The sequence below is a fragment of the Phoenix dactylifera genome, unplaced genomic scaffold, assembly GCF_009389715.1.
Source record: "Phoenix dactylifera cultivar Barhee BC4 unplaced genomic scaffold, palm_55x_up_171113_PBpolish2nd_filt_p 000475F, whole genome shotgun sequence".
Classification (NCBI taxonomy): Eukaryota; Viridiplantae; Streptophyta; class Magnoliopsida; order Arecales; family Arecaceae; genus Phoenix; species Phoenix dactylifera.
In genome coordinates, this window is record NW_024067897.1 from 77501 (window position 1) to 89045 (window position 11545).

At 46.0% G+C, this 11545-nt stretch overlaps 1 protein-coding gene across 1 annotated transcript; it reads left to right on the forward strand.

The window, feature by feature from the left end:
- Positions 1-5170: 5170 nt before the first annotated feature.
- LOC120106140 (cucumber peeling cupredoxin-like) lies at positions 5171-6594 on the forward strand. The gene is made up of 2 exons (XM_039119035.1): positions 5171-5670; positions 5886-6594. Exons 1-2 carry the CDS (start codon positions 5451-5453, stop codon positions 6335-6337), a joined length of 672 nt encoding a protein of 223 aa, XP_038974963.1. The 5' UTR covers positions 5171-5450; the 3' UTR covers positions 6338-6594.
- The last annotated feature ends 4951 nt before the right edge of the window (positions 6595-11545 follow it).

Below are 11545 nucleotides of genomic sequence, written 5' to 3' on the forward strand. Positions count from 1 at the left end.
GGATGCTGCATAGCTTATATTTGTTGTAAATTTGAAGGAGCCACCATTGGATGCGAGAGAAACATGTCTATTGGCAGCCACCACTGGGATTGTTCATAGAAGTGAGCACCCGTTCGCAGCCTGTGAAAGCTATTTATAAAACTAAAATAAGCGGTAGGAATGTTTGACGGAATTAGCCCATCCTCGTGCAGTTTCTGAATTTGAAATGATATGGCTCCCACCATTTCAATTTTTGTTCAAGAGTTTGGGAAGATAGGTTTCATGCGATGAGATTTTTCTGTTAAATAACATTGCAAGATTGGGAGAGCTTCTCAAGGTTCTGTTCAGGTTGGGGCGTGTAATCTTTGCTAGGTTCCAGTTTCGGATGTTGAGCGTTAACTCTGCTGTATGTTGATCTTACAATTTTGGAGCCGTATTACAAGTATCGTCAGTGAATTTGTGCGTAGAACTGTTGGATGTGTGAACCCCACACAGAACCTGTCAATCGGACTTCTCAGTTGCAAGACCCACAGGATCTGAAGTTTTTAGGGAAAGAACAATGAGGCGGCGGCTTAGTTTAGTTAGAAGATGAGAAGGGAGAATATACTATGGACAACCTCGAGTTGCACGTCCCTGTTTTGCTTTTTACTGTCCATTGGTGCAAATCATAGAAAAAAAAAGTAGTAGATAACTTATTAGAGTTTCTGTCATCAGAAAGCATGGACGTGTGACTACAGCTGTGTATTCCTTGTTAGATTTTCTGAAAGGAAGTTCCCCGATCTAGAACAGTAAATCGCAGATGTCATCAATTATTGACAGCCTGATCTGATTTAGGGCTTTGGTGCCTTGCTGGTCCTTTTCCATCAGTAAGCATATCTGCATTATATGTTGAGCAAATGTTTCAATACAGTTATATGTTTGCTTGCGACTGTTTAGCTTGGCGTTTGGTTGCCCGTCTGTAAGAGGAGATGCAGGAAATTCACAGTAACCTCGACTCCCCGCTAGCAAAAGTCACTTCCCCAATGTTTGAGCCCCGTTTCCCTCAGAACGTACAGGAGCCAACTCTGGGTTACTTCAGGTTACTTCAGGTTACTTCGGGACAACCAAACACTTGAAATAACTTCGCACATACTTGAAATTATTTTGGATTGGATGCCGACTTATGTGCAACCAAACAGACCTATATGCATCACTCTATCTTCTGTATCATAATAATATGGCAAAGTTTATATTAATCTAAAGTCGCAAGATATATTCATTTCACCAACAAAAAATCATCCTCGATTAACCATGTGCATGTGCTGTGTTTCTCTTTCAGGCATGTCTAGTTGTCAAGAAATCCATTCGGCATATTACACAGCCTTATCCCCTCATGTAGAGAGGTTATTTATATATTTCAAACCCGTGACCTTTAAATTATAATAAAATAATCTTATCATCGCACAAATGCTAATCCTCTAAAATCCATTATAAAGGAAAAGAAAATATATTGTTTTTCCATGTGAGATGAATGTTTTTCAACGACGTCGAAAATTGCCCATTTCTTATTTAAACAAACTAAAAACTACGTTGTGCTTGGCATCACTTTCAATTTTTAATTTTTTAAAATTAAAATCATTCTTTAAAAAATAAAAATTTATTTTTTTTAATAGTTTACTGGAGTTGTGTCTTAGAATAGTGGTGACACGATGGTGGTGGAAAAAAGATGGTGGCAGCAGTGGTAACCCGTAGCTGATGGTTGACGATGATAATTAGCAGCAAGTAGCAATGTTGGGCAGCAACTAGCGATGGCAACGACTAGTAGTGGTCAGGGACAGATTGTAGGTGGTGGTGATAGAGATAATGGTGATGGCCATGGACAATTTTAGATATCAAAAATGGAAAAAAAATTTCAAGAGCCTGAAAATAAAAACTAGGTTACCAAATACCATTTATGCATCAATTTCTATATTTGTTAAATCCTAAAACTTGAAAATTAGAAGTGATGCTAAACATAGAATATATTCATCTAAAAATAATATTATGATTGATGTTGATGCCACTTTTACAGTCTTTAGGAAACAAAATTGAATTTTTTTTCAAATTTTTTGAAAATATAAACAAGTCTATTTTTAACAACATAAAAACAAAATTCTACTATTGACCGCAGTGGCGGTGGATGTAGTGGCAGCAAGAGGACAACGTGGGGGTGAGAACAGCAATAGGAATGGCAGCAACTTTGTGATAGAAGTAATGATGATGACAATTGTTAATACTACCAACTTGTAACATCAATAAAATTGTTATCATAAAGTTTGTTAGATTTATATATACACCTTGTACATACTATTATAAGCAAGCAATCTTATACAATTCAATAACAAAGGTTTCATCTTCTCCCTTCTTTCCTTATTTTTTCCTTTCTTATCATGGTAGCAGTGCTTCTTCTTATCGTCTCTTTTAACAATTCTACCTCCTCCAGCTACTCCAACTCCGGTAAAAGTTTCTACAAGGTCTAAGGCAGTCTTTTCTCCAAGGACTACTTCTAGGAGTTCTAATTTACCAAGTAGTTGAGACTTGAGACCAGATACCAACACCATCGCTCCCGCCCCTCTGATTGGCAACCTCAACAACCCTCTTCCGGATCTGCCACCTCTGTCATACTCTCCTTCTTCCCTTCTTTGTTGTTTTTTCTATCAGCTGTAGCAACAACAATAAGATGAGGGCAAACAACAATAGTGGAGAACACGACAACAGTAATTCTACAGACAGTGCAACAATAATAACAGTAATATTGCAAGGCATGGGGGTGATGGTGGTGGTTAATTCACGATGAGGTGGTGGCAACGGTAGTAGCGTGGTGGCAGACTTGATGTTGGTGGTGGCAGACTTGATGTTGGTGGTGGCAATGGCAATAACATGTTGCTTTCAAGAATAATGATAGCAAACTAGGGATATGTTTGTTATCCTTTTATTATTTCCTTTTTATTGTTAAAACTATTAATCATAGAAATCAAGACAAAAAAAATTGGTTCTATTATTTTTATTTTTATATTTCAAAAAAATATTTTTCTATTTCTAAAAAATTAAAAAAAATTATTTCAATATTATTTTAAAAATGAAACTTATGTCTTTATCATCACTACTACAACCATTTATCGCATCCACAAAATTATTGCTACCAGTGCTTACTATCACTACCCCTATCATTGTTGGTAAACTCTCTATGATATCATCTACCATACTATTATTGTCTATTGACTCTGCCACAGTCATATATATAGTAATTGTTGGCTATAATAAATATATTTATATTTTCAGTTTAGAAAAAATAAAAAAATATTTTTATTTTTGAAAATTCAAAAAAAATAAATGATGTTCTTTTTTTTTTCTAAAACAAAAGGGGTAGGGGGAGAAAGGGACAAGCCCACCCCCGCGTAGCAGCCCCCACTGGGCCCCGCCCCATCAGGAGAGTGTTCGATGCAGGCAAAAATGACCGTGTGTCGTCAGTGGCCGAAGCTACATTTTAATCGTCACCGTAGCGACTCAAACTTGGAACCATGAGGTTAGAATCTCCACCTAGTACCACCACGCTACCTTGGTGGCCATAAATAATGTTCTATGAGGAAATAAAGTCCAAGGAAAACTTTTTCAGCCACTTGAGGTAAAAAACGACGACGACCACGCAGGGTGCGCAGGTGCCGAATTCGATAAAAAAAAAAAAAAAAAAAGTAATTGCAAGAGTTGCGATCTCTTATGCAAGATCCTAGCCGTTCATCAAAATGCCCATCCCTTCCGAATAGACCACGTGCCCGGTGCGTGAGGAGTATAACGGCATTCGAATTTTTAAATGCTGAATGAGAGTTTGCAGTTCTTTGTTTTGGGAGGTGGAGCCGATGGGACGATTGTGTCCTGTCGAGCGCTCCCGCGTCCACCGCGTTTTTAGCAAATAAACGACCTTTCCATTGTTTTGATGGAATGCGCGCGGTGCGTGTTCCAATTCCAGTCGGGCCCTGCGGCCCTGGGAGGACGCACTAAGTTGGGTCGGCGATAACTTTTTGCCGTCCAGCAACCTCCACCGCCACCACAAGCTTGCGATTTAACGAGCATATCTCGGTTGAGCAGCATTTGATTTTGAAATTTTCCTAGCCAGACTCCGCCGTGACTCGCGGCTAGGGTCGCGTCTGCACGGTTAAATAAATATATAGTCAATAATCCCAGCGCCTCTGCAGCCATCCGGGAAGACTTTCCGGTGGAACACACGCAAGGCGTTCACATGGAATCTTATTGTTATCCCAGCCTGCCAGTTGCACCTAGGGATTCTAGAAGAAGTCGACCACCTAGAGTAACTGGCTATATCAGACCACCCTATGCAAGGTGAGTCTGAGTTCTAGTTTAAAATACTAGCCTAATTTTTTTTTTTTTTTTATGGCAATCCATATGAACCAATGCTTGTTACCAAAGATCTGGTTCACCTACTTAATTAAACTGAGCCAGAGTTTGGTGAGAACTCAAGAGATCCAAGAAAATCAAAAGTCTTTTTGGCAAGTATAGGACTACAAGGTTGAGTTGGAAGATATGTAGTCATGCGTAGAATATATAGAGAAATTTCTTTCATGCGCAATAACCAATACCGCAATTCCGATTACCTGTAAAGAAAATCATGGCACCATCAAATCTATAAATAATCATGACCTGTTAGAATTCTGAATCTAGATACTATAAAAAAAATCAATATATACAAAACCATATTTGAATAACTTTTTATTTAATTAAAATAAATAATAATTGTAGTATAGAATACCAGTTGGGTTAAAAAACTGGCTTCAGGATCCTTGTCTGATATGTCTGCTCTGTCGCAGACTTCCTCGAGTCTGGGAGACGAAGCGACGGTGGCTTCACCAGGAGTTACAAGAAGAGGATGCGAGGTGGGATGGTCAACGGTCAAGGCCGCGTACAAAAAGCACCGCCCTGCTGCAGCGTTTGCTTTCACACGCGGCACAGCGTGTGGTATCGGCTACCCAACGAAACAAATAAACAAATTAAATGTGAGGTGGGGGCAGTCGCACTCGCACCCACCAGCCAAGCCCATGCCCCAGGAAGGAAGGCGTCCGTCGGCGCGCTGCGGTCAGATTAGGTTAGGTTCTGGTCCGCAACAACTCGCCGCGTGGGCATTTTACTCCCCGTTTCCCACGCCAGTTTTACCCAACGCCCCACCTTCCTCCCACCAACGAAAAGGCAAACCCCGCCCCATTTGGAAATATAAATAGCCCTGCAGGCGTAGATCGAGCACCTCACCCCATCGGCCCATCTTTCTGTTAAAAATAGCAGCCCCGCACCACCGCCCATCGCATACATACGGAATCTGAGAGCAGCTAGCAAACGCGGATCTGCAGGAAATCGAGCAGGCGGAGTAGAAGGAGAAGGTGGGGTTGGAAGACGAGGGGAGGAGGGGCGACCTGCAGAACACTAACCCCAACGAGCGAAAGGGGATGGGTGGATCAGGAGGAGGAGGAGGAGGCAAGAGAGCGGACTGGGCTGGGATGATGATCGCCGTGGCGGCGGTCAGTCTTGTGCTGGAGGGCTCGGTGGTCGCAGCGGCCACGAGGCATGTGGTCGGCGGCAGCGGCACTGGATGGACCATCCCGCCCAACGCCAGCTTCTACGGCGAGTGGTCGTCCTCCCAGACATACGTTGTGGGCGACACCCTTGGTAAGTGCGATGCTCCTCGTGTCAACTCAACTATTACAAAAATAACGCTATTATCGTTACATAAATCGCTTTTCTGTCTCTTTCGCTCTCTCACACCCTCCCCGTCAAGGTGATTGATGATGGACGCATGGGCCATCAGTTTCAGTTAGCCCGTTACATTTTTGATTTCGATCGGCCCAAACTGATGGAGCGCGTACATATATATATGTCTGCAGTTTTCAACTTCCCAACGGGGATCCACAACGTGATCCAAGTGCCAAAATCCAGCTACGACGCCTGCACCGCCCAGAACCAGATCGGCTCCACCCTGTCCACCGGCCCCGCCACCGTCACCCTCACCTCCTCCGGCGCCCATTATTACATCTGTGGCGTCAGCGGCCACTGCTCCACCGGCCAGAAGCTGGCCATCACCGTTGCCTCGTCGTCCTCGGCCGGCCCCGCGCCTACCCCGACGGCCGGCGGTCCCACGCCTTCCGGCGCCCCAGCGCCCGCATCATCCGGGCCCTCCGGCGTCTCGCCGGCCGCATCCGGGCCCTCCGGCGTCTCGCCGGCCGCATCCGGGCCCTCCGGCGTCTCGCCTAGCTCCGCTCCACCGCCGCGCCCCTTCATCTTCTCCCTGTCGCTCGCACTTCTGTCGGTCGCTTCCAGCTGCTTGATATTTCTCTAGATACACGACGAGACGGATGGATTAGATGGATAGTGACGAAAAGTATGCTGTCGCAGCACGTGGTCGGTCCCCTTGCCCCTTCATTCTTCTTATATTATTTTTATATAATTTCCGGGTCCTTTTTCGAGCTGTTAGTATTTGTCGCGCGTGTGTGAGAGGGGCAAGGGGCACGGCCGAATAATCTCTCTCTGTGGGGCATGAGATAATAATAATGATCACATAACAATGAGCATGCATCTGTTCTTCCTTTCCTCCCATTGCAATTATCCTGATCATGACGATTTGGTTATAGCCTCTATTGTTAACTAAAGAGCATTAATTACTCTTGATCGCGTCGGCACATGGAGCCTGCTCCATCCATGACGGGATCTCTGCTCCGATCTCTTATTAATCTCAATTCTTTTCTTTCGGGAGAGAGAAAGCTAGCGATGCATCATCTCTCGACCATGTGGTAACGGATTAGAAGAGCAGGGAGTGTACGTCCAATATCTGACAGCGCATGAGGCCCAGGGGAGCCGGCCAATTGCTTATATCCCGACAAACCCATGTGGATGCTTTGCTGTAATGGGTCTGGACCGTCCTTTTTTTTGTTGTTGTTTGGTACATCTGGACCATCTCTTCACTGGCCTATCAATGCGACCGGTGACCCCAAAACAAAACAAAAAAAAGGAAGGGAAAAGAAACGCCAGTAACGAGCCAGTCCAGTCCAGCCTGCACATGTAAAAACGATGACCATCATAATATCGCAATCATCGTTATCAGCCGCTCCACAACGGGACAGTAAATAATCACTCTAAAATAATGGTATTATCGGACCGCTGCTCACTTTTCACGGGCAGAAAGGAGAGGGATCATTTTATATGGTGATCCGAATCGTTTTTCTAAAGAAAATACTTCTAATTATTTGAACTGTGGAAAGGTAAGATAACTGTATTATTCCTTTAGCTGGCCATTAAAAGTATAGTTAGAAGTAACGATCACAGCCATTATCCAAATACCCATTGTATGCAAGTGAGAGGTGTCCCTGAGACTGAAAAGGATTGGGACAGCCCCTTCAACAACTTGTCCGACATGGATCAAAAGGTCGACTTTGCACCACATGGAAATTTTTTCCCCTTTTTTGTTGATAAATGTGTGGGGAGGGGAGATCCGGCCCCTATCTGCATCTGATCTGAATAACGTACAGCTAGACCTCACAGCAAAAGAGACGTACAACAGCGGTAGAGGAAAATTTGAAGAAGAGAGAACAGGTTCAGAGAGAGTAGTTGCCAAGTTTGGCACATAATCCGCTGCTTTGTTTCCTCCGTGAAAGCTATGTGATTCTCGAAAGTAGCTGAAGGAAAACCATTGCCGCAAGTCGGAGAGGAAGAGATGACAAGAAGACCCTACTCCTTGAATCCAAGAGAACACCATTGCAGAGTCTCCCTCCATCAGATATTCTAAGCGCAATGTCGTGGAAACCACAGTCCACGAGCAGCAGTAAGCTATGCAATATTCATGGAGGTTGTGGATAAACAGATGGCGTTTGCTGCTAAAATCCTGTGGCTGAGATCACTTACGACAAATCCTACTCTAGTAGTCGACAAATATACCGAGCCATCAAAATTTAGCATCAAATTTATTAGAATTTATTGATTGATTGATTGTGCTAAACTTAGTCGGCCTTACTTCATCTTGATTGATTTGTTTTTGGTTGTGCCAATCTTTATCGGTCTTACCAAACTTCGTCAGCCTCCTAATCTATATAAAAGCCGCTCCTATATATTGTAACAGACAGACAAAAGTAAAACATTCTTCTCGCATTCTTTTTTCAACATTTAATGCGCTAGGTGGGGGAGCTCCCAAACAACAAATTAAGATGTTAGCGTTTGTTGTCTTGGAAGGCTGAGGATCGGAGAAGCTCCAATGGCCCTCCCATTGGGTAACTGTGAATACAAATTTGTTACTGGCTTTCCATAAAGCCGGTGAATATATATAGATCATCAGCGGTTAAGACTTTCAACTAATATATTTGGTGGGGAATAGCAAGAAAAGACAATACATCCTCCAAAGATATTAAATATGTATTTCCTGAAAAGGCACAGATCTATGGATCAAGGTTGTGGGTATGCTAGATTGATCGAGTCAATTAGATAGATATATATGGTCGAGCAAGAAAAGATGGTTTATTTCCTTTGAAGAAAAGATTTAAAATTTTTAGTAAAATAAGGCACAAAAAAGGGACCAAGATAAAATATAATAACTCAGCCAATGAGATGTGCAAACAAATTAAATAAGATACAAGATACATGTTTGTAGTATATACATAATGAATTATTTGTGTACATTATCACCGTTACTCCACATAGGAGAGAGTTGGATAAGCCCATAAGAGTTAAGAATGCGAGGTCCTCTTCATGTTCAGCGTGGTACATAGGGGCGAAACTAGAAATTTTCCTTTGGAGGGCTAACAAATACATACTTCTAAAAGCAAAAATTATCTACTAAAATGTTATATTTATATTGATGAGAATTGTTCCGAAATTTTTCTTTCTTGAAAAATTATATATAATCATTGGAGTTGCAGTTTTGTACATTGCCCAATCTGTCTACCCCTAGAATAAGTAAGCAAACTAAGTCCTAGACTTATTTATTCATGTAAACAAATAGAGGCTCGTAGTTTTATAGATTATGAGTTGCACCTTTTCTTGGATAGATGTTGTTGGGGGAAAAATATAAGTCGCCACGCTTGCACGAACGGCCGAGCAGACCCCTCCGACCTGGAGCCGACCGAGCGGACCCCCTCCGACCTGGAGCCGGTCGAGCAGACCCCCTCTGACCTGTAGGCGGTCGAGCAGACCTCCTCAGATCTGGAAGCATCTGAGCAGCTCTACCAACCCAAAGACGCCCGACTTGCGCGCTGTGGTCACATCCTCTCGCAGCACGACCGAAAAACTACGCCTTGCCTTCGTCAACAATCAATGCGTATGACTCCTGCAGGCATCCGGTTTACTCAACAATCAAAGCGCATGGCCCCTGCAGGCACTCAACCTACTCAACAATTAAGGCGTATGGCTTCTGCTGTCTACGGACACCAAGCCCCTTACGGCAAACCTGCGTGGCTACGAATGATGGCATGACTTCGCGATGACTTGAGAACTTCGGCCTAATCTCTTACAGTAACAGCATTGATTCACACGATCGAGCATTAAGTTCCACTACATATCCAATCGTACGGCAAACCGTTTGCTCCGTCACATCACAGGTAACCCAGCCTCCCTCTATCAAAGGGGAACTTCTCCATTTTAAAGGGGGCTGGGAGATTGAAACTCTACAAATTGACTACTTCTGTTCATACACTTGCCCCCTCTGACTTAAGCATCGGAGGGCCGGCGCTGGAAACCCCGACCACCGGCTTCTTGCAGGTCTCTCGGAGGACGTCGCGCGCCATCGGACCGCCGCTCGCCGATTCCCACCGGAGCTCCTCCTTTCTGGCCCAGTGGTCGCCCCCGGGTCCAAATTCCAGCAACAGTTGGCGCTAGAGGAAGGGTCCGAGTCGCGGCCATGAAGCTGAGAAGCAAGGGAGCTTCTAATGTCTCTCGACGTCCCCCACCTAGCCCTGGACACTCTGTCCAGAACTCACCACCTCCGGCCGATTCGACTCCTCAAGTTCGGCCGAAACAGTTTGATGCCCTGGTGCAGCAGGTTCAGGCCTTGGCTGCTGCTGTCCAAGGCCTGCAACCTAGGGGCGTCCCGACAGCACCGTTTCTTCAGGCTCCGATTCAGCCGGTGCCCCCTTTAAGTGGACCGGCCCCCCAAGGCCAAGATCTCCATGCGCAAGCATCCTCCTGGAGAGAACCCCCAGTGAGGGGTCCAGGCGACTGGCCGCAACCGTCGGAGGTCGAGTCAGTCCCAGGGCAACCTGCGCCCGAACAGCCCACCGTGGCGATCCCCCAGAGCGACGAGCTCGACAAGAAAGTCGAGAAGCTGGAGCGCCAGATCGAGGCACTCCACGGCAGAAGGGCAGGATGCGAGGGCGACTTCGAGTTTACCACGAGGTCCCCCTTCTCCCAACAAATCGAGGATGAGCTGGTCCTTCCGAGGTTCAAGATGCACAAGGTGGAGCCCTACAACGGCATGACCGACCCCCTCGATCACCTGGAGAGTTACCGGGCCTTGATAGCACTGCAAGGATCCTTGGAGGCCATGCTCTGCAAGGCCTTCCCGGCAATGCTTCGAGGAGCGGCTCGTCTTTGGTTCGCCGGGCTGAAACCCAGCACGGTCTCTTCCTTCGAGCAACTCGGCAGGCAGTTCGCCACCAACTTCGCTGCCAGCCGACCCCAGCGGCGAACTTCAGACTCCCTCCTCGATATAAAGCAAAGGGAGGGAGAGTCGCTTAGGGAATATCTGGACCGTTTCACTGCCGCAACTTGGAAGGTCCGCGAGCTCGACCAATCAATAGCCATGTTGGCACTCAAGACTGGAGCTCGGTCTTATAGGTTTCTCTTCTCCATCGAGAAGAATTTCTCGGTTGACTTCACCGAAATGCTAGTCCGGGCGCGGAAGTACGTGAAAGCCGAGGAAGCCATCGCTTCTAGACGGGGCGGGGCCGAGCAGACCTCCAAAAAGCAAAAGAGGCGTCGTGAGGAGCGCGGCCGTCCTAGAAGCCCGTCTCCGCGCCGAGCTAAGAACCGCCTCGTCTGAAGAGTCCACCCCAGCTGCGGGGACCGCTCCGACCAAGATCCCCGCCTCGTCCGAGATCTCCATGGCCCCGCATATCCAATGGGAGGTACGAAAATTATACTCCCCTTAACGCTCCTCGGACTGAGATCCTCATGGAGATCGAGGGTCGGAATTATTTCCGGCCTCCGCCCCCGATGCGGGACCCCGGGACCTAGCGCAACCCCAAAAAGTACTGCCGTTTCTACCGAGACCACGGCCATGATACGGAGGACTACTTCTAGCTCCGGGACGAGATCGAAGCACTCATCCACCGAGGAGTGCTCAACCGGTTCGTGTGAAACCGGCGTGAAGAAAAAAGGCCAGTGGAGGATGCCGTGCAGCATGGAGAGCCGAATGCTAACAAACCCATAGCTGGCACTATCAACACTATAGACAGGGGGGCCCCAGCCGGGGAACCATCTGGGGAAAGGCTTCTTCCAAAGCGCCCCCGCACCTCTGAAGTCATCTCTTTCTCGAATGAGGACCTGAAGGGAGTTGAAAATCCCC